Source organism: Serinus canaria, chromosome 9, assembly GCF_022539315.1.
Source record: "Serinus canaria isolate serCan28SL12 chromosome 9, serCan2020, whole genome shotgun sequence".
In the NCBI taxonomy this organism is placed as follows: Eukaryota; Metazoa; Chordata; class Aves; order Passeriformes; family Fringillidae; genus Serinus; species Serinus canaria.
The window spans coordinates 8,530,457-8,552,218 of record NC_066323.1 but is presented as its reverse complement, the minus strand read 5'-3'; the positions used below and the strand labels follow the sequence as shown (position 1 = coordinate 8,552,218).

The 21,762-nt window shown below is 46.1% G+C and overlaps 1 protein-coding gene across 1 annotated transcript; it reads left to right on the top strand.

Annotated features, from left to right (window-relative positions):
- The first annotated feature begins 1,798 nt into the window (after nucleotides 1-1,798).
- Nucleotides 1,799-19,834, top strand: EIF2B5 (eukaryotic translation initiation factor 2B subunit epsilon). Its single transcript, XM_030227195.2, has 16 exons — nucleotides 1,799-1,990; nucleotides 3,069-3,193; nucleotides 3,564-3,749; nucleotides 3,846-4,023; nucleotides 5,206-5,286; nucleotides 5,972-6,049; nucleotides 6,132-6,444; nucleotides 6,904-7,049; nucleotides 7,303-7,438; nucleotides 7,921-8,022; nucleotides 8,669-8,776; nucleotides 9,663-9,753; nucleotides 10,517-10,640; nucleotides 15,327-15,452; nucleotides 16,939-17,049; nucleotides 18,118-19,834. Exons 1-16 carry the CDS (start codon nucleotides 1,838-1,840, stop codon nucleotides 18,181-18,183), a joined length of 2,124 nt encoding a protein of 707 aa, XP_030083055.1. The 5' UTR covers nucleotides 1,799-1,837; the 3' UTR covers nucleotides 18,184-19,834.
- The last annotated feature ends 1,928 nt before the right edge of the window (nucleotides 19,835-21,762 follow it).

Below are 21,762 nucleotides of genomic sequence, written 5' to 3'. Positions count from 1 at the left end.
GTCCATCCTTGATGCTTTTTTCCAGACCACTAGCTAAGGTCAAGCAACTCTGCTGCAAGTTGTGGCACAGCAAGGGCTCAGTCACAAGTCACCAGGCACAGATGGTACCACCTAAGTGATGCCTGAACATTTTAACTGCTCAGGGAAATTTCAGGGAATACCCAATGCTGCAGAGTCCTTCAGGAGACAGAGGAGACTGTTTTCTACATCAGTCCTGGATCTGCAATTCAATCAGTGGAGAGGAATCCTGCATGGTGCCTGTTAAAGATTTCTTCCCTTTACTGAAGACCTCTCAGCAATGTCACGGGGGCTATACAGCACTGTCCTTGATATTGGGGCAGTGCTCTATGTCTGCAGTTAAGAGGTGCCTCCCTTAATTTCCCTCCCTCTGCCTATACTGTGTGCCTTGGACAGATAAGCACCAAGTGCCACCTTCCGCCCTTGGGAGAGGCCCTGCCACAGAGGTGGGGGTGCAAATGCCCTGTGTTTCTATCAGACCACAACTGAATTTGAGACTTTGAGTCTTCAGCTTGTCACCCAGTAGCAGATGACAGCAGCGAGGACCAGAGCAGGGTGTCACAGTGGGTCAATTTGTGGGGACTGAGGGAAAGCAAGAGAGGCCGGTGAGGTGGCAGAGCAGGTGCTGTCAATACCTGTCCCATGTGGAGAAGAGCAGCAGCGTGACAACGGGGCAAGGCAGCGAGCACCAGCTCCTGCAGCAGCCAGCACGGGAAAAGGCTGTCCTGCTGCCAGGCTCAGGGCTCTCCATAGCCCTTCTGCTGCCATCCAGTTAGGAGCTCCCTAGGGAGGTCTTTCAGCCTTTCCCTGGTTTTGAATGCAGGGTTATCACACAGCTTTTCCTCGGTGACAATTGAGCCGGTGACAGTGCTGTGTGAACTGTGCCAGGCAAGTCTCGCAGCCCTGGGACGGGCGGCAGGGAAAGGCAGCAGATGAACCCAGCGGAGGGCAGGTTTTCTGTGCTGAGGGCTGTACATGGCCCATCCCTTCTGAGGACCAGGATAGTACTGAAACACAATCAAAGCTAAGCGAGGACGGAGCCTGGGCTGGGGCAGGAATGGCTAGAGGGGATCAGGACCCATGGAAGTGACAGTGTCCGAGCAGGGGGACAGCCAGACACCAGCACTGCAGCATCCCAGCTGCTCCACCAAGCTGAGGGGAAGAAAAATGCCACCCCCACCCTCAGAAACCACGTCTCCTTTCATCCCATCCGCTGTGGAAGGGTCTCTGAGCGGGCTCCGAGGGGTCCCTCAGGGGCTGCGGGTTTTGGGGACAGCTTTTTGATGGCAGGTGTGAGCTGTGCGCTGACGGGCTGCTTCACATCAAGGCTGTCCTTTGCAGGAGGAGCGTCTGGACATTTGGGAACGCAGCACAAACACGACGCTGCTAGGAAGTGTATGAGAAAACATCACTGCTCCCAAAACCAGACACCACCAGGGTGACACCAAAGCACTTCTGACACCCCAAGGCCACCTGGGGCTGTCTGTGGGGACATTCAGGCCTCCCCCAGGCCGGGTCCCGACCGTGCCCGGCCATGGCAGGGAACTGCGCTGCTCCTCCTCCGCTCCTTCCTCGGGGGATGGCGATGAAACGCCTCTCCCCGCTCCTCAGGCCGTCCAACGGCGGACCTTCGCCATAGAGGTGACGCCGGGAAGAAGGAGATGATGGGGAGGCAAAGAGCAGCCCTCGCCCCGCTCCCGCCCCGTTCCCGCCCCGTTCCCGCCGGGACGCGCCGCCCCGCGCTGTTGTGTCCCCGCCGGGCGCCCGTTGCCGCTCCCGTCGCGAGCGGAAGCGGAAGCGGCGGCGGCCGCGTGCGGCGATGGCGGCCCGCGGTACCGCGCGGCGCGGGGCGGGCGGGGGGTCTGCCCGCGGCCCCGACCCGCAGGAGGAGCCGCCGCCGCCGCTCCAGGCCGTGCTGGTCGCCGACAGCTTCAACCGCCGCTTTTTCCCGATCTCCAAGGACCGGCCGCGGGTGAGAAATCCCCTCTGGGTGCTGCTGCCTGCGCCGCGCCGGTGCCTCCGGGGCCGCCTGTCCGGTGTGCACTGTCCCCGGGAGGCCGGGGTGCGCAGGGAGCTGGCGAGAGATCGGGCTGGGTGGGGAGGGGACGAGGCTTCTCCCGCCCTCCTGCGCTCCGGCAGTTCTCGCCCGCAGGAGTTTGTATCCCCCGCTGGAGAAGCGGCGAGGATCGATCGCTGTGTCGGGGCTCTCCTCTTTTCCATGTGGCGTGGCGAGCTGCGCTATCGGCTCCTCGTCTGCGGCTGGTGCAGGACTGGCAGCGGGTTTGGACAGGCTTGTTTCTGATAAAGGAAAGAAACGAAATCTTGGCCCTTGCCAGCTGTAATGCGTGAAAGAATATGGCCAGAAAATGGGTGGGCATAGTACTTTAATTATCCGTCTCAAAAGGCTGAGTGTTAAAGGCTTCTGGAGACTTTAGGTCTGAGTAATTATTTCACCTCGTTTGCTGATTAAGTGTTGGTGGTGCTTGTAATTATACATGCAAGCTCAAGCCTGAAATGGAACAGCACCAAAAATGAATTAAGGAATGGTATGCCATCACTCAGGTGTGACTCAGTAACTCAGTTTAATAAGTGTGTGTTGAATCTCAATTCAAGAGAGTACTTACTTCACTTTATGTTGGGGTTTCATTCCCCTTTTTTAATTCTGGACACTCATATTCCTGTGGCTTCATCATTCATGTCTGACAGGTTTTTCTTGAAGCAGTTAAAAGCCTGAGTCAGGGAATCAGCACTTTTCTTTTCCAGTCTCTGTCATTTATCTGAGTTTTCTTGAACAGTTTTCAGTGATAACTTCACTTGTTTATGCCTTCCTTTCTGAACTGAAAATTTGCCCCTAAAAGATCAGAAATTAGCTATTACTGTTTAGATCAAGTCTAAAAGATTTTTATAAAACCTGGTGGAGCAGTTGCTTGTGTTATGTTTCTGGTACTATTGATGTCATTAGATCCCCAAGTTGGAAGGGGCTGTTGCTGATGTTGGGGTACTGAGTGTTTGTTCAGCTATCTCTATGGTGTTTTGTTTTTTTTTTTCAGGCTCTTTTACCTATGGCAAATGTGGCCATGATTGATTATACCTTGGAGTTCCTAACAGCAACAGGAGTAGAAGAAACCTTTGTTTTCTGCTGTTGGAAGTCAGCTGAGATAAAAGAGCATTTGCAGTAAGAATCTCTTCTTTTCTTTAGTTTTATCCTGGAAAGTATTTGTCTGCCCTCCAACAAGCCTCAAAGGTCTCACTGATTCGTATGAAAACTGTGAGACACCCTTTCAGCAGTGGTCTCCCAGCATATCTCAGAAAGGACTGTCCCTGCGGTGTAGGAGGGTGGTTGTGCAGTGTTAGAAGGGTTGAGTGTTGTGGGATTGCTCCTTAGCTCCCCTTCTGAATGTACCTGAGCCTGGCAACAGCGGGCTCACTGTCACAGGATGCTCCTCACACCCCCTTACAGGTGTGGCACGCACTGGGACACTGTGTCCTAATGCGTCTGTGGGAACAGCCTCTTTATGCTCTCCTGATGTTTTTTTTCCTTCCAGGAAATCCAAGTGGTGCCGGCACACGTCTCCCAACACGGTGCGCTTTGTCACCTCGGACCTGTACCGCTCCCTTGGGGACGTGCTGCGCGACGTGGATGCCAAGTCCCTTGTTCGTTCTGACTTCATCCTGGTCACTGGCGACGTGGTGTCCAACTTCAATATATCCAAAGCCCTGGAAGAACACAAGTAGGTGCTGGAAGAGTGAATGCTTGCCTGGTGTGCTGAGACTGCGGTCTGTAGCTCTCTAAGGAGTGTTCTCATAGTTCTGCCCTCCTTTTTCAGGTTGCGTCGTAAGATGCAAAAGAATGTGTCCGTGATGACGATGATATTCAAGGAGTCCTCGCCTGGCCACCATGCCAGGTGCAAGGAGGATGACATTGTTATTGCTATGGACAGTGCCACAAACCGTGTCCTTCACTACCAGAGAACGCAGGGGCTGAAACGATTCCGCTTTCCTATGGTGCGTCTGGAGCCTGGCAGGTGGAAAAGGGCTGTGGTAGTGAGGCAGCCCACACAAGGAGATCCTCCTTGAATGAGGGCTGGGGACCTGTCCTAGCTGCTCCTCTTGGAGGAGCAGATGATAGGAAGTAACTTGGGGTAAATGGCTTTTCCCCCCCTTGATCTTTATTTGAGGCTTGGTGAAATCATGCTGGGACACACATGTTTGTGCCTCATTCCGGTTTGAGCATGAGGCAGATGATTTCTCAGAGTTCAGGTTTTGACCTTTATTTCCTTTCCATGATGTAAAACAAGGGAGGGATATTATTTGTGATATCACAGGGGCTCCCAATTTGGGTTGCATATACCACTACCATACATAGACCATTTTTACCAAATCATTTAGGTTGGAAAAGAGCTCTGAGATCCAAATCCAACCTTTGATCACCACTTTATTAACTAGACCATGGCACATCCAGTCATTTCTCAAACACCTCTAAGGGTGGGACACCAGCACTTCCTTGGGCAGTCCATTCCAGTGTTTAACAACCCTTTCCTTTTTGAAGTGTTGTTGAACCTGACATGGGGTGGAATTACAAGTCCTTTTACCTGTTTGTTCACCTAATAACGTAGTAAATGCTCTCTAAATGTCTGTGAAGACCCTTTCTCCATGAGATAGATGGACCAGTTTCTTTCTTCAACTCATAACTAAGGCTGTGATTGTATATTTTCATCCCCAAATCGGTAATCAGGAGGTTATTTCATGTCTTCAAATGGAAGTACAAACCACCATAGGAAACAAAAAAGGAAAAACTAAAAGAAACAAAATGCAGCAATGCAAAACTGACCCCCAGCTGTAAAAATTGTATTTGGATTTATCAGTGGGTTTTTTGTACAGTTGTAGTTCCCAGAGTCTGAGGTAAGGAGCCTCCTGGAGGAAAAGTGATTGTTGGAAGTATAAGGTGTTTCTGGGAGACCTGCACTGTGTAGAGGCAGGGGCAGTCTCTGCTGGCTGACACTCAGCTCTGTGTATGGCCAGTCTGTGCCTGCTAGATTGGGTCTAGTGTAGACTGTAGATTTCTCTGATCCTCAGAGCTTCAGGTAGTTTAATAATTCAGTCAGTACTGCCCCTGGCTTATAGAAGGCTTTTGGGGTTCGATACTGCATGAGGCACTCAGGTCACCTGAATTTTTTCTTCTTTCAGAGTCTGTTCCAGAACTCTATTGAAAACGTCGAGGTGCGCCATGACTTGCTGGATTGTCATATCAGCATCTGCTCTCCACAGGTGAGCTCTGCCCTTCCAAAGGTCCAAAATTCAGTCTGCACTGCTCCCTTGGTAGTGCTGGTGTGCAGGGCGTGTGTGGCCTGAGTACCAGGTCTGGGAAACAGAACAGGCTGAGCTGAGGACCTGGGTGATCATGTGGTGCTGCTGTGTGGAACACATGGGGGCTCAGTCTGTTTCTGGCATCCACTGCTCAAGCCCAGGCAGAACTGCATGGTGAATGCATCCAGAGACTGGCTGATTTGGTACAGAATGAAACTGTTTCAGGAAATAAGTTATTTCCCTTTGGATATAATACCATCTGTGGAGCAGAGGTGGTGCCTGTGCTGTGGAGAAGTGTCAGTACTTTTAACCTGGTACCATGTTAGGGTAACATTCAGGGTTATTCCAGCTAAGGCTTTCTAACATATCTTCCAGATCTGATAAAGTTTGTCTGCAGCCTTCCTTTGGAAGTGAAACTACAAAGTAAGGCTGGGAAAATTGCTTGGAAATGCTAAAGCAATGTCTTGCCCCTTTTGAAAATCAGAATCTGTTCATGGGTTCTGGAGGAATAGTAGGGTGAGGAGACGGGAGTGTCAATATTCTTAGCAGAAGGAGTCAGAGCTTTGTTCAAGGCAGGACCATCACTTTCCTATATTGTATAACTTGGCTCTACCTATAGTATTTCCATGTACTTTATTCCTGGCAGGTGGCTGAACTGTTCACAGACAACTTTGACTACCAGACACGGGATGACTTTGTGCGTGGCCTCTTGGTGAATGAGGAGGTAAGGGGAGAGGGTTGTTACAAGGGAGATCCTGTTACTTTTCCTTAGAGAACCCTCTGATGTGCTTCTGCCTGTCTGCCAGGTCCTGGGGAACCAGATCCATATGCATGTAACAACAGAAGACTATGGTGCTCATATATGCAACCTGCTGATGTACGAAGCTGTGTGCTCTGACATCATCCGGCGCTGGGTTTATCCTCTCACTCCAGAGATGAACTTCACTGATGACAAGAACCAGAATTACACCCACTCTAAACACAACATTTACCGAGGGGTGGATGTGAGCCTCGGCCACGGCAGCGTGCTGGAAGAGAACGTGCTCATCGGGCAGGGAACGGTCATTGGCAGCAACTGCTCCATCACCAACAGTGTTATTGGGCAGAACTGTAGGATAGGTGAGTGCAGGAGTGGGGAATGTGCCAGGCCAGGGCACACATTTGCTGGAATTCAGTTTTAAAAGCTTTGCACTGATAGCGGATGATAGGTGGGCACTGATTAATTGCTAATGGGGAGAAGGGAGAAAAGCTTGGTTTTCCAGCAGAGAAAATAGATTAAAGTTTCCAGGGTACCATAATGAAGCTGGAAAGTACTTCATGCAAATGAGTTTTTTCAGCAGCAGAGAATGCATGACCTTTACTGATCTACAGTTATCAAACACCACCATCCTGCCAATGAGGGACATCTGTCCCCATTTTCATGAGCTGTTTCTTCCCCTGTCGTCTAACATCCATCATGCATCAAGGGGATTGGGAGTCAGTAAGATGTAAGACTTAAGTAAGCCAGTAAGACTCAGCAGTGTCAGAGAGCACCAGACAGCCTTCCTCAACATATTTGTACTTGGTGGTGTATAACAGGTGATGAAGTCACTTTGGATGGAGCTGTTCTGTGGGACCGAGTGCACATAGCAGATAACGTGGAGATCCACCATTCTGTTATCTGTGATGAGGCTGAAGTGAAGGAGAAAGTAAAGCTAAAGCCCCGCTGTGTCCTCTCTTCTCAGGTGAGCTGATTTTTGTCTGTTCTGCTTTCTGCCTCTCCTGTACTATTCCAGAACACAGGACTTCCCCAAGCCTTTTTGCAGAGGTGGAGACTGTGCTACTGCTCCCACCCTTTTCTTCCCTTTGCTTGGCTGGGGCAGTATAGTGTGGAAAGTTGCAGTGCTGGTGTCTTCAGTTACACTTAGTGACAGTTTGTCTGCAGCTGCTGGGGCAGTCAGAGTGTTTTTCATTAAGATGTGTTTCATATATTTTCAGGTAGTAGTAGGTCCTGGCATCACTCTCTCTGAGGGCACAGTGATCTCTCTGCACCCCCCAGATGAGGAGGAAGAGGACGATGACCAGTTCAGTGATGATTCTGGTGTGAACAAGGAGAGCAAAGTGAAACTGAAAGGTATGAGAGTCTCTGTCTCCATGCACTAAAGATATGCAGAAGGTTTTTTCTTCCATGATCTTTTGCAGTCTTTACCAGTGCTTCATGATCTTTTGGGGTCTTTACCAGCACCTTTCCAGACACTACAGTGCCAGGGTGGAGCTTAGAGCTGCATTCAACCTGGAACCTATGGGTTTTCATCAGGGCAATCAAGGATATTTAGCTGAGTCTAAGGGCTTTGTCCTTGTAAAGTACTGATGCTACAGCGTGGGTTTGTCAAGGGATCTAAACATGGTCTGCCAAATGTTTCTCCTCTAAGAAGGAGTAAGTCACTTGTCAAGGCATGTGAGAAAATGAAAGCTGAAATCCATGTGCATCTGCAGGAATCCCAGCTCCCTCTTCATGAAGTCTCTTTAGGAGCAGTAACATGCAGGTTATACGGTCTATTTCAGGTTTGCCTGTAAGCAGATCTGCTACAACTCTGATTGCTGGTTCTTTTTCAGGTTACAATAAAAAGGATGTAGGCTCAGAGGGCAGAGGCTATCTCTGGAAAGCAGATGACAAGAATGAAGATGATGAAGAAGAGCAGAGGCAAAGCCTATGGGGTGAGGAAAAGTTTAGTGTGGTCACCTTGGGCTGAGCAGACAGGTGTGTGTTTGGGACACGAGGCAAGTGGCATGCTGGTGATTGTATCCAGAGGAAGACCTGGGAAGCAGGTGAAGCAGACTGGCTCCAGATAACAGCTATGTGTGGAGGGAATGTGAGAGTTAAAAGCAGGTCATGGACCAGATTCTCTGTACCTGTGCTCTGTGGAAGGTGTTTGTTAGATAATTGCTTCACACTAACACACAGAGCTATCTGTGCTGGGAATGCTGCACTATGGGACACCAGGCCCTCCCTCAGATGGGAATATGCTTTGGCTATTCCAGGTGCTGCTGGCTTTCTTCCTGCCAGTGGCAGTGTCTGCTGACATTGCTCCATTGTGACTCAGCAGTTTGCACAAAATGCAGTTACTTCTATCCGTGTCCTTTGCTGTCTGCCTGCAGACTTCCAAAAAATCCCATTATCCTCGTGCCAGCTCTAGTGTTCCCTCTGCAGCAAATCTAATCATCTGGACCTGTAAATAGAAGCTTCCTTTCAAGGACAGATAGTTGCTGACTTGGTTGGGAAGTCCCTGGTACACCTGGTTCCTCATGGCATATGATCGTTGCAGCTTTTGAGTGCTGAATGCTGCATCTTGTCCTTCCTCAGGCCCAGCTATGCATTCAGAGGAAGAGAGTGAATCTGACAGTGACCTGAGCATGGGCTCCGAGGAGCCAGACAGTCGGGCAGCTTCCCCTCAGCTGGATGACATCAAAGGTGAGATGGGCTCTGAAGAACAGTGATTCTGTAGATACTGCAGTGTGTGAGGTTTGTGCTGCATTCTCTGGATGTATTGGAAAATTTGTGCACCTCTGTGATATGTTTCCTGATCTCACTTCCTGCATTTTCTACAGAGTTCTTTAATATTCCCTGTATCACTGCTGGGTTAACCCAAGGCAGTCAAGGATGAGAAGCTAGCAAAGAGTCTCCATCTTTCTCATTCCTCATTACTGGACCTTCATAAAAGAGACCTCCCTGAGTTGTCTGTTTAAATGGCAGTATCATTGCCTAATTTTAGAGACTATGGGATGGTCCACTAGAGTTTCTCTGTATGGACATCTTAGTGCTGTAATCTTTCTGGAGAAATAAATGTTCTTGTAGGAGTTTCCTCTTTTGGCAGAGATGTTTTGGTTTTTTGTTTTGTTGTGTTAAGCTTACCTGGATTTGAAAGAGGTTCAGGCCAAATTGGAAAAACCCAAAAACTTTCTCATATTGGATTATAGCCTCAAAGGAAATGAAACCAATAAATTTTAGATTTGAATTAATACTTTCAGTTATGGGAAGATGAGGTTTGTCTGAGTAGGAAAGGCTAGATTGTGAAAGTATAACAGAAACTCTGCTCTAGAAGGCTGCAGAGGTAAATAGCTTTGTACTTGTTTCTGTGGATAGATCAATGACATGTAGTAGGTGGTTTCCTTTGTTTGAATTATATCCCACTATTTATAATTATAGTTGCTGTGGGTTTGTGTCAGCGTACAGAGAACAAATAAACATCTGTGTCAGAATGCTTTTTTTGTGAAGGGCATCATTCCTTCAGTAATGAGCAGTTTGGAGAATCTGTGCTTTTCCCTCGTATCTAACTGCCTGTCCTTTCTTTCATTAGTTTTCCAGAATGAGGTTCTGGGTACGTTACAAAGAGGTGAAGAAGAAAACATTTCCTGTGATAACCTGGTCCTGGAAATCAACTCCCTCAAGTGAGTTGGGGATGTCCTTAGGGATATTGTCCCTTATGCTGAACAGCTGGGATTGAGAGCAGGCATGTCAAAAGAGGAGAAACCACGTGAATGCCCATTGTTAGACATTTTGTCAGTATGGAGCAGGAAAAATGCAGCTTAGACATCATGACTGAATGACAGCAGGAGTTGATGGAGAGCACCAGCTGCACCTCTAGCATCCTTGGTGGTTAGGCTTTTCCTGCCCCCTCTCTGTAACAAGAGATTGAATTGCTGCTAAATAACTGTGGACTGAAGAGAAAAGGCCAGTTCTTGGCACGACTGTCTAGAAGTTCATGCAGGGTCTGTTGCTCTGGGCATTGCAGCATTCAGCCAGCTGCCTGCAGCTGGGGCTGTGCTGTGGTGTGACTTGTGCACAGTATTTTTACAGCAGCAAGTCTAGAACACATAATCAGAGTGCCTTTTATCTAGTGTTTCTCAAATCCAAACCTGTGTGCCTTCTTTTGTGCAAGAGCATTCCTGCAGCACTCTGGTAAATGTGAGGGTGCTGTCCCTGCAGTAGCTTGTTCCAATTGTGAAAACAGATTTTCAGGACTTACAGCCTTATGCAGGGTCTGATGCAATGCAAATGATTTTATTATCTGAATATCTGGAAAACGAAATAAATAAGAAATAGGTTGGGAATATGAAAATCAGATTTTCTACTCTATCTCCGTGAATAGGCACAGTCTGCAGAGATCAGACAGTGTGAAATGTTGAGGGTTTTTTGCCTTTTTCACTGTAGGTATGCATATAACATTAGCCTGAAGGAGATGATGCAGGTGCTCAGTAAAGTGATCCTGGAGTTCCCACTGCAGCAGCTGGATGCAAACCTGGACTCCCAGAACTATTTCTCAGCATTACTTCCTGTGAGTCCTGCTCCATTTGACTCTTCTTTGGGCTTGTCTTCTCCTAGTGTGTAACAGTCTTTCTGTGTGCCCTAGGTAGTTCCAGCCTGAGAAATGTCTTTTGTTTAAGCCTGGAGCCACTTGAACTCCTTGAGTTCATGAGCCTCTTTGTCTTCTATAGAAATAAAAATGAACTGAAACTGTTGTTCCTGTTTGACAGAGCTCAGCTGAGACTGTAGGTGTGGGAGCTCTACTTCAGTACCTGTGGTTGTTTCTGTTGCCTATGTGACACAGTAGAAGAGCATAATTTGGAAAAGAGAAAAGAGGAGGTCTGTTAGAGATGTCTTTACAGGCTTGCATTCCAGCAACCCTGTTCCAATCCATCTCAACTCCTGTCCCTGGGGCAATGGGGAGCACTCCTCTCCCAATGGGATCCTTTCCAAGGTCTTATTTTACTGCATACCATAATTGGTGCCAATTTTTTTTTCCAGCCAAATGCAAAGGCATTATATTGTTGTCTTTGTGCAAAGATAAAGTTCTGCTTTGTTGCTTGGGATATGGGTTGTATAGTTGGGTGTACCAATTTCAATTTCCTGCCTTATGGCAGACAAAACAGGGTAGGATCTGTTTTAAAAAGCAGGCAGTCTTCTCTTAATGGTTTTGTTCACCCAAGCTGAAGTCATTGTAGTATCTTTGTCTCCTTGTTACAGTCCATTTATGTGTTTGACTTCGCAAACTACAGATTCTGAAAATGCTCTTTCAGAATGAATAGGTCTGATGCATGTTTGGGACAGACTACTTTTTTTTATTAGGATTCTTTTTTTATAGGAGATTGAGAGGAACACTAGACTTCCTCATAATTCTTTCTCTGAGGAAGTATGTACTTTCAATTGATGGGAAAGGGTGGAAAACTAATTCTCCTTTGTGTAGGTGTAAGCATGCTACTTAATTCACCTTTTGGACATGTGGAGATGCCTTCTGCAGAAGACATCCATGGAAACTGATCTGTTCTTCAGATGGCTTAGTGAGATTTTCCTGCTCACTCTGTTTAAATTCTGCTTGCTTTTGTTCATTTTCCCAGACTGTTTTCTTGAATAGCATGTCCTGTCCTAGAAAAAGAGAATTGAAGGAGGAGGACCAAAGAAAATGTTGGAGCAGGTGTTAGATTCTGAGTGGAAAGCAGTACATCTAGACAACAGCTTTTGTGGAATTGGTAGCTATATAGGATGGGGTTTTTTTTATCCCAGCTGGGATATGGCATCTCTTGGTCTCCCAGATTAGGTCTTAACTGTAGCATGAGTGGGAAAGGAGAATTTCACTGCAGCACCCAGTCAGAAGATGTTCTAGTCTGGGATGAAGCATTAAATGCGTGAAGTTTTGTGCAATTGCCCCAAACCCCTAGAAGCTAAAGACAGTGGTAGTAGGTGAAGAGTTTCTCTGGGTAATTTTGTCCATATCTTTTTCATCAAAGGAAAGCTAATATTCATGTTCAGCAGCATAGAGAGCAACTCAGCTCGCCTTTAGTGAGAAGTAGTAATAATCAAAATGTGATGTTTAGAGTGGCCATGTGTCATGCCATTTGGCATTTGTCTAGGCAGGGAATTGTGTTCATTTATGAAATAAAAATTACCCTTAGATTTATTAAATAAAGCCAGGTGTCAAACGAATTGACCATCATGGCAGCATTTCTCCAGATTCTCCCTTGTAAAGAACAGCCAGGAAGTTTCTTAGAGAATCCTTCACTGTGTTCAGGATTGCTGTGCTGGCTTTCTGCACTGCATTCAACAGGAGCACAGTGTCCTGGTGAGGTACAGGTGTGTTCACTTGCACTCGTGGTGTCTGTCACTGTTACAATAACCCAGTATTTGGGGTGAGATGTACTCTAATAGATGTAATGACCCAGCCTTCAAAGGCTTATTGAACACATATCACTGTTCTTCTGAGGCAGCAGCTTTGTGTATTTACCAGCAGTGTTCTGCAAAGATCAGTTCTTCAGGCAGAAGTTGTACAGCATCTGGAACAGTGGCTTCTCTGCAGCTTGCAATTCCCTGGTTAGTAAAAAATATACTCCATTAATTTACTAATTCTTATTTACACTCTGCAAATCCCAAGCACAGGCTTGGTATAGGTTAGTACATAATAAAAGTAGTTGCTGCTGAAGTTTGCAGCTAAAACTGCCTCAGGCAATAGCAGTTTTGGGCTGACAGCTGCTCGTGATGGCGTAGTTATGGAAAAGTGTTATTTTGTGTGAGATGGGGCTACCTGCATTCTGAGAGAGATGGGTATCTGAAGCCCACTGAACCTTACAGACCTGTTTTATGTTTCTCACTCTCTTTGTAGCTCAACTCTGACCAAGAGATGCTGAAATAAGATGGGTTGCTTATGTAAAACCTATGGTAGAGCAGTCCCAGGCAGCTCAGGAGGGGAAATTGTGGGAATGCCATAGCTGTGATGTATGGTTTGACTTGAAACCACACTATGTGGTCTGAAGTGCTGGCCCCTGAGCATGAAGCTCTGAAGTGTTGCAGCAATTTTAGGAAACAAGCATCTGGTAAAGGATAGGCCCATGGGTATTTTTTTCAGATGAAACATGGAGGCTTGACAAATAGAAGTATCCAGTTTGATCTGTGTCAGGCATCTTGTTTAGCTGTTGTGCAAGTTGTAAAGCAGAGAAGGTGCAGGAACAGACCTTTCCTAGAACTATAGACCTTTCCCAGAACTAGGATTCTGTAATGGAGTGCATGTGAACACACTGGGATTGCTTATTTGCAGACCAAATGGATTTCTGCTGTCTCTGAAGCCATTTATGGTGATTAGCACAGATGCTGTTGTGGTCTAACTACCCCCACTAGCACCAGTTACAGTGCAGTGCATGTTCTCAACTTGACATGGTATATTTTTTCTTCTTTCCCTTTTCCATCAGCAGGCACACTGAATTGGGCCTTGGGGTGTGAGTATTTTCTGTATAAATAACCTGCTTTCAGAAACTCAATAGCTTCTGGTTAGGTTTATGCCTGCTTATTATTTAAAGGTGTTAATAGAAAGGTATTACAAAGTGTTTCTTAACCTGGAAAGAACTTTCCAGTAGCTTTACTGCAATTGAGGTGAAGATTCCAAAGAATAATAAGAATGGGGAGATGGTTGTAGAGGAGAGAAGAGTGTTTGGCGTTAAGCATTTTGCTAAAGTACCTCCTGAAATATGCCACAGAACCCTCTGTTGTTTTATTGTCATACCATGATGATCAGGATCTTTCTGTGCTGTTACTGTTGTCCCTTAAACCAGTCAGTGTACCACTGTACAGATGAGTTTGCTTGGACTAATCCCCTTCTTTGTTTCTGCTTGAGGCATGCAGATTCTAGCAGGGTTGCATAGCAGATGTGTCTGAAGAGGTGATGGGGTGCAGTACTACAGAGCAGATGAGCACTGTTTCCTAGCTGAGGCTAAATTTGGTAGTCCACACCAGCCTGGACTATCTCCATAGCTTGGGTTGTAGATCTGCTGTGTGTCCTGGAGCTCTCCGTCTTTCAGGTCTGCTACCTGTTAACAGTTACCCTGGAGGGTGTGATGCTGATTAACCCCAAATGTACGTGACTCAAAGCTTCTTCATCACACCCCAAGCCCCTCTGAATTGCCAGTTTCCCTTCAAAACAGACCAGATTTGTTCTGTAAGGAGACACTGATGAAGGCACAGCAGACCTGTGTATCTGTGCAGGCATGCCAGGGGTGTAGTTAAAAAAGATTAAATTAAAAAATATTTGGAACTCTGATTTAATTTCCTACAATGCTTTTGTAGGATGGTCAGGTCATGATGTGGCCAATGAAGAATTTTTGTATCTTATCCAAGTTCTGATACCTTTTAAAATTTTTATGGACAGGGATCTAAGTATTATCTCCTATCCCAGATTCAGGTCAGTCTGTGCTGCTTTGCAGAGCTCCCTGCTGCATATTTCCCAGATATGTACAACAAGGGAAAGAGCTGTGGGGGACTCAGAAATATTGTTTGAAGAGGTACCACTAAAATCGTTAAACTTAAGACTTAAGAAAAATAAGCCTTGGAGGAGAGAGAACAGCTAATAGTGTAAAAACTTTTTGCCCTTCATTCTTCCCACTCATTCCCTGCAGCAGGCTTCAGGATCCAAACAAGCCTGTAGGCACACAGCAAATGTGTGATTTGCACTTAGGGGCTGCTCTGACACGTTCCTGTTTTAGGGGTGGTTGTTTTTCACTGTTCACTTGTACTCAGCTGGTAATTAACCTGGCATTATCTTTTTCTATGTTTCCTTATTCGTCCTTCTGCTTTGAAGGAAAATTCCACTGAAATGTCAGCTGCTCTGTGGGGGGAGGCTCTGAATAGCATGTAGGTATCTCTCCTTATCAGTCTGCAGTGAGAGAAGAGATTTTGTTTGAGTACCACGCTCCATTGAACAACATTCATTGTAATGATCTGGTATTCCATTCAGAGAGGCAAAAACAAGAAAGCAAATATATATTCTGAAAGCTTAGTAAAACCATGTTCTGTCCTCACATGTGAGACTCAATATTATCTGTTTATTGGACAGAGAGGGTCAAATACCTGAAGTAGTCAGCTGAATAGTTTCATAAAATGCTTCTCTGGGTCACTTTCTTGGTGTAACCCAGCTGAGACACAGAGCTGAGTTCACCCATCCATCTCAGCTCTGGAACTCTTCTGTGTTTTCTCCCTGCAGCTGTTGAAGAACTGGACCCCATTGTTTAAGAACTACATAAAACGAGCATCAGATCACTTGAATGCCTTATGTGCCATTGAGGAATTCTTCTTGGAACATGACAGTCTCTGCACATCGATAGCTAAAGTGAGTATCCTCTCCCAAATCTATTTTTGCTAGATTCACAGTGGAATGCATCCTATTTACATCATCACCTCTCTGCTTTAAGGGAGAGAATTTTGGAATCTCGGTGGAGAGGGTGTGTAGAAAATCCATTTATAACAATTTCTTTAAAAAAAAATAGTTCTGTGTCTGCCTGTGCCTCTGAGGGAGCACAGCTGAGAGTGAGTATTAATTACCAGCCTGCAGCCTGTGGGGAGCTATTATTTTGCAGCTTCCAACATAGATGCCCTTGTTGTGTGACGCTGGAAGAGGCGAGGCCAGAGACTCAGTCTAGGAAGAGCTTTTCTTCATTTATCTCTCCCTGGTCCCTGGGATCTTACTGCTAAATGGTTTATCCTACTTTGGAGTGCAAAACACAAGACCTGGGAATAAAAGTGGAATTTTATTCAGGCTGAGCTAGTTATGAAATAGGGAGTAAATAGGAAAGCTGTCATGTGGCTTATTATCTGTCTCCCTGCTTCTGAGAATTTTCATATATTCCTCCTCACCATCCTTCACAAATATTTTGTCCCTACATTCTGTCTGCCTTATCACATGGAGAGCATTTGACTTGGATTACAAGGCTTCTTTAGCAGCAACCCAGAAAGCCCCTGTCTGTTTTGGAAGAGCTCTCCTAGAGCCTGCTTAGCTCTTGATTCCTCAAGAAAGAGTAATGCTAACTTCTGCTACCAGTGCTTCTGGCTGATGGCAAAGCACTTAGGACTGGAGCCAAAAGCCTTCAGTTTGGTGAGCCAAAATGTCCTTGAATTACAGCAATTGTTTGGCATGTATCCATTGTTCTAGGGGCCTGGGTTTCCCTGGAGGCTGGGAATTGAAGTGACACTTTATATTTGGAGTTGGCAGCCAGCTTTGTTAGTGCTCTGCTGCAAGGAGACTGATGCGAAGTGCCTGCTCTGCCTGAGCACAAAGGCACCCTGAGAAAGCCTGATTGCCTCTCCCCCTCACTCATGGGGCAGAGGCTTGAGCTGAGGAATGACCAATTGCTTTGACACCTGCCATAAGGCACTGCAGAGAGAGAACTGGCAGGAGGAGGAGCACTGCTGGATAGGTTCACGTGTCACTGTTGAATGTGAGCCGGCATCAGTTGCTTGTTGGATCTGCTTTGGGGATGGCGTTTGGGTTGCTTTTAAAAGAGAACTTATGTCTTGACCTGATGTCCTCTGTGACCCCTCACTGCCCGCTGCTCTCAGTCATACCCAGCATCCTCAGAGCTGAAGCTGATGGGGCTTGAACTTTGACTCATTATGTGTCACAGCATCTGTCAGGAACATAAGGCTTGGTAGGAGAATCACAGTTATTTTTAACAGTAGAAGGAAAATGAAGCAGGCTGAGTGCCTTCTGGTGAAGACGGAGCCGAGAGACACAGATTACGTGCAAACTTTGTACTTGGACATGAGCTAGTCCCAAAAGAGTTTATAGAAAGCCTGTTGCTCTTTCCTGATTGATGCAGGTGTTGATGACATTTTACCAGCTGGAAATTTTGGAAGAAGATGTAATTCTCAATTGGTTCTCTTTGCGGGACACGTCTGACAAAGGAAAGCAGCTTCGTAAAAACCAACGGGTGAGTCCCAAAGGTGTTGGGAGAGGCTGGGGTTGGGGGAGAGAGACAGACAACAGCTGCTGAAAGAAACTTTGAGTAAAGTTTGGTGTCACTGTCACCTTCTGTGGAGCAGCTGCCATCACATGGTAGGCCAAGAAACACACCAGTGCAGTGAACACTAAGCAACACAGATTTGTTCTCCAGAACAGTTTCTGTGCATTCTGCCATAATCATCCTGTTTGGATAAGAAATGGAGGTAGTATGAGGATTGTTTCTAGTGGGCTCTCTGTAGCACGAGGCCAGCACTTTCTGGAGTAGCAGCACGGCTTCTCTAAGCCAACACCCATTTGAAATGGGCTTTAGGCCAATGCCCTGTGTGCTGGCCCCATGCAATTCCTTTGAAGCTTTCATTCCTGGCTCAGCAGTCCCTTCACATATATTTCTAAGCATTTGCTGTACTGAGTATTTCATTTGGCTTCTGTTGCAAGGAGCATATAAACTTCCCTCCTCCATCAGGCAGAACTTTGTGCTGCAGTTTGGCTGAGCCCTGTTCCAGTCCTTCTCCCTGGATCTGGAAGAAAAGTAGAGGGAAAAAAAGCCATCTAAAGAACAACTTTTTTCAAGACCTTTGCAAAATCAGCTCTTAGTATAGGTCAGCAGTGCTTTCAGCTGCTTGTTCAAGCCCAGTTAAAATGTAAGATGAACTGCCTTTTTAATAGCAGTTTCTGAGGGATGAGTTTTTTTTTCCAAGCAGAGTTTTCAAAAAAGTCAGCTAAGGTGCAGCTGCCATCTCTTTGCCCTGAAGCTCTGAAACCTCTCAAGCTTTCGTCTTTTTGTTGAGTGTTGGAGGGATTGTCTGACTGGAGGAATCTCCTTTAGGAGTTTAATCAATCTACATTTGTCTGTGGCATCCCAGTTGTTTTTCACCTAATTTTCTCTTGCTCCCTCAAACTGCCTTCATTTCTGTTTCTTCTGGAAACACTTTCTTGTGTATGACAGTGCTGCTCACTCACACAGTGTATTTGTTGAGCATTTCCAGCATCTCCTAGGTGTCAATTGTTACCCAATTATGTTCCATTCTCTCTGCAGCTCCAGAAGTTTATCCAGTGGCTGGAGGAGGCAGAGGAGGAGTCGTCTGACGGCGACCAAGACTGACATGGTGGCTCAGCATGAGAAGAGGCTCTCACTGCCTTTCAGGGCCAAGTGGGCAGGGCAAGATCAATGCCAGTGCATGGTGTATAGATGTGGGGCCTGACATCGAAGTGACTGACAATCCCATCATTAATTCAGTTGTGTGTTCCCAACTTTGCCACTTCCCTCCCTCCCTCCCTCATTTGCACCTTATGTTGCAACCCAGTATAAAAACTATAAGGGAAAAGCAGGAGGCGGTGATACCTAAAATCCCTCTGGAGCCTGGATATGATGTACTATAAGCTATCTTTTGGGAGGTCCCTGTTACTAATACAAAGGGAGAGAGTAGATGCAAATGCATATGATGCCCCTGTAGATCTAACCATCAGGGTTGTGGAAGAATGGTCATACAGCTGAGGTATTTGGAGTCATTGTTGCTTCTGGAGCTAAGGGAACTCCTGCTGAAGAGACACTGGCAAGGTTGGTGAGTAAGAGCATGTGGATTAGGATCTGGAGTGCAGGACTAGAATTCAGGAGTTCTTGTGCCTAAAGAAGATGCAGCTGTCTGAGGACGCCCAAGGCATTTTGCAGCCTAGAAGGTACTTCTGTGATCTTTCCAAAAGGGAAAATCTCTTGCCATCTGCCATGCTAGGATCTAACACAAATTGCACAGTGGAGTTGGTAAAACTATGTGTTTCCTGTGCTGTAGAACTGGGGGTGATGTGTGCTCACCTTCCCCACAGGGTTGGTTGATGGCTGTACAGATCGCCATATCCTGCATGTGATTGTTCTTCTGTGCCCCCAGCTTAGCAGACATGGTTTAGAGAAGTGTCTGTTTCTTTTTTTTTTTTTTTTTTTGTGAAAAGGGAGCAGAGGTGCCTGGCTCCTCCTGCTGCACCAACTACACTTGTATTTTGCTCTGGGGGAACTGACTGTGCCCGTTGCTTTGAGGAGAATGCAAGTTACTAAGTTCTGCTCCAGTGTGAAAAGGAGCGAATGGTATTTCCTTCAGCAGCACACAGTCTGTGTATCCACATGATTTCAGTTATATAAGCTTGCTTACTTCATGGCCGTTTATTTATTTGAAACTTCCCTCAGACAGCAGGGAAAGTACTGCAGACCCACTGTGAGGCTCTGCAGCTGCAGAGCAGCTCGGCAGGCAGCAGGGAGTGAGTGTGCCTCTGGCTCAGACAATGTGTGGCAGCAGCAAGGCCGTTAAGAACAGCTTACTTGGAAGTGTCACTGTGCTGCATTCTCCCCTGTTCTCAGCAGAGTACTGCAACCATCAGCTTGTGTTCATAGGTGGGTTATTCGTTGGATGTGCTGACCTAGCCTCTGTCCCTTCAGGAGGAGCATGGAATAAATCCTTTGCAGGGAGAAATGCACTGGAGCTGCCCACTCAGGATATTTACTTGGCCGTTCCGTGGTGCCACAATTGTCAGTGAGGGGACAGCATGGATGATGGAGACCAGGGATACTGCCTCTAAAAAGCTGATGTTCAGGCAGGGCCATCTTGTGCACTCACACTATCAATTGCCAGGATTGTGCATAAATGTCCTTGTTTTCTGACATTGCAAACTCAGTCTTGTAAATGTTGGGGAAATAGTCGGTATCTGAATTTTCTGTATCTGCCAATATTTAATTCAGGGAGCAAATAAAAACTATCCTGGTGTTACCAGCTTGTTTGGTTTTTTTGACTTGAAATTGTATGTCTCCAGTTTTACATGCCTGATCAGGGCTTCATGTGTAAGTTAAATAACTCATCACTGCTTTTTCCTCAGATTTTAAGCACACAATAGCCATACAGGAAATCAGCACAGCATTGAATTGGTGAAAGTGTTTGATGGTAATTCATGAGTCCTGTTTGCAACTAGAGAACAATTCATTAAAACTTCCAAACTTGGAATCCTGAAGTGGGTGAGGTTTGGTTTTGTACAGAATTATGTTGCAAAGATGAACCTTAAATCCGAAGAAATCTGTTATCATTTGTCATTATGGGAATTGATGGGAATGTTGGCTGATAAGTCATGCATTGTGTCCTCCTGATGCTGGGAAATAAGAACTGGCAGAGGCAGCTACAGAAAAACCATTTACAAACCAGCTGCAAGACTTGGTAATTTTAAAATCTCCTTGGACATCTCAAATATTTTTTTTTCCTTTTACAGGGTAAAGATGGCTTAAGAATAAATTTAACATGTAGCGCTGTAAATGGCTCAGTTTTGCCAGAAGTTCTTGATTATTTCTGCCAAGTAACAATTCCACTTTTGTTTTTTCCACATTCCTTCCTCCCTTGCTCCAACTTTGTGGTACGAGCTGCTTTTTACCTGAGAGTTAAAATCCAAGGGGAGAATGTTGCTCTACGGCCACATCCTTCAGGCGTTGGTGTTGTGTGTGGTGGGGTGGTGTTACAGATGCCAAGAATAGAGTAGCAAAAAGAAAACAAATTAGAACACTTGATACTCTCCAAGGTGGAGTTCTGGCATGGTGCAGTATCCTTAGTACTGATACGTGTTGTACTTTTTAAAAGAGCGTTTATTCCATTGCTGAAGTGTAGGGTGGGCTTGGTGCTTTCTTGTTGCTTCAGTCAAGATGGTTTTTTTGTTTGGAAGACTAGAAATGCCTTTGAGAGCGATCTTGAATGTGGAATCATTGCTACCATCTCTGAGCAATGTAAGCAGTTAAGTACTTTATTTTCCTGAGGCTATAATAATCAACTTGTCTGCCTTCCCGTCTGACAGGGAGGGAGGGAGGGAGGGAGGGATGGATGGATGGATGGATGGATGGATGGATGGATGGATGGATGGATGGATGGATGGATGGATGGATGGATGGATGGATGGATGGATGGATGGGAGGAACCTGGTGTTCCTGTATCAAAGCTACAACTTCAGTTAACAATAGTAACCCTTTTAAAAGAAGATAATAATTTGTTTTTGCCTAAAGGTGTAAGTGATGGAACTCAACTACATCCACCTCTATGGGCTGTTCCATGATGCACTAAAATGTCTGAAGCCTGTGTACTCTAAGGAGAAGCAATGTTATCAATGCTGCAATTTTTAAGTTGCCATAATTGCAAAAATAAGCCAACAGGCAGTTCAGAAACTCTTCCTTGTAGACCTTGGAGTGCACAGCACAATCCCCTCCTGCTAATTTCTTTGGCACTGTGTTCTTAACTTCCATTCAGTGAGTCATACAGCACAAGGCCTCTGTGAGCAGTGAAACTGATCTATCATTGAGTCTATTCAGTCACTTGGCTTGTTTTGAAAGAGAAGGCAGCTGTAGCAATGAGATTTCATCTACTACCACCCTGGGGGTGTGGTACCCCTCCCCTGAGCTGCTTGTGTTCCCTTGGGAGCTCAGCATTACCGAAAATTGCTCTTTTGGTAACAAAAGTGTCTAATGTATACAATGCAGGCTCCGAGGTGCATCCACGGCTGTGCTGGGAGGTGGGTGAGTCGGTGGCCCTGCCAGGGACACACTAGGATTCTTTCACATGTGCCTGCTTTTGGGGCAGAGGGGTGTTGCAAAAAGACTTTTAAGATTAGCTCTTTCAGGGTTGACACAGGAAGAAGCAACTTAAACTAAACTTTTCCATTCCTGACC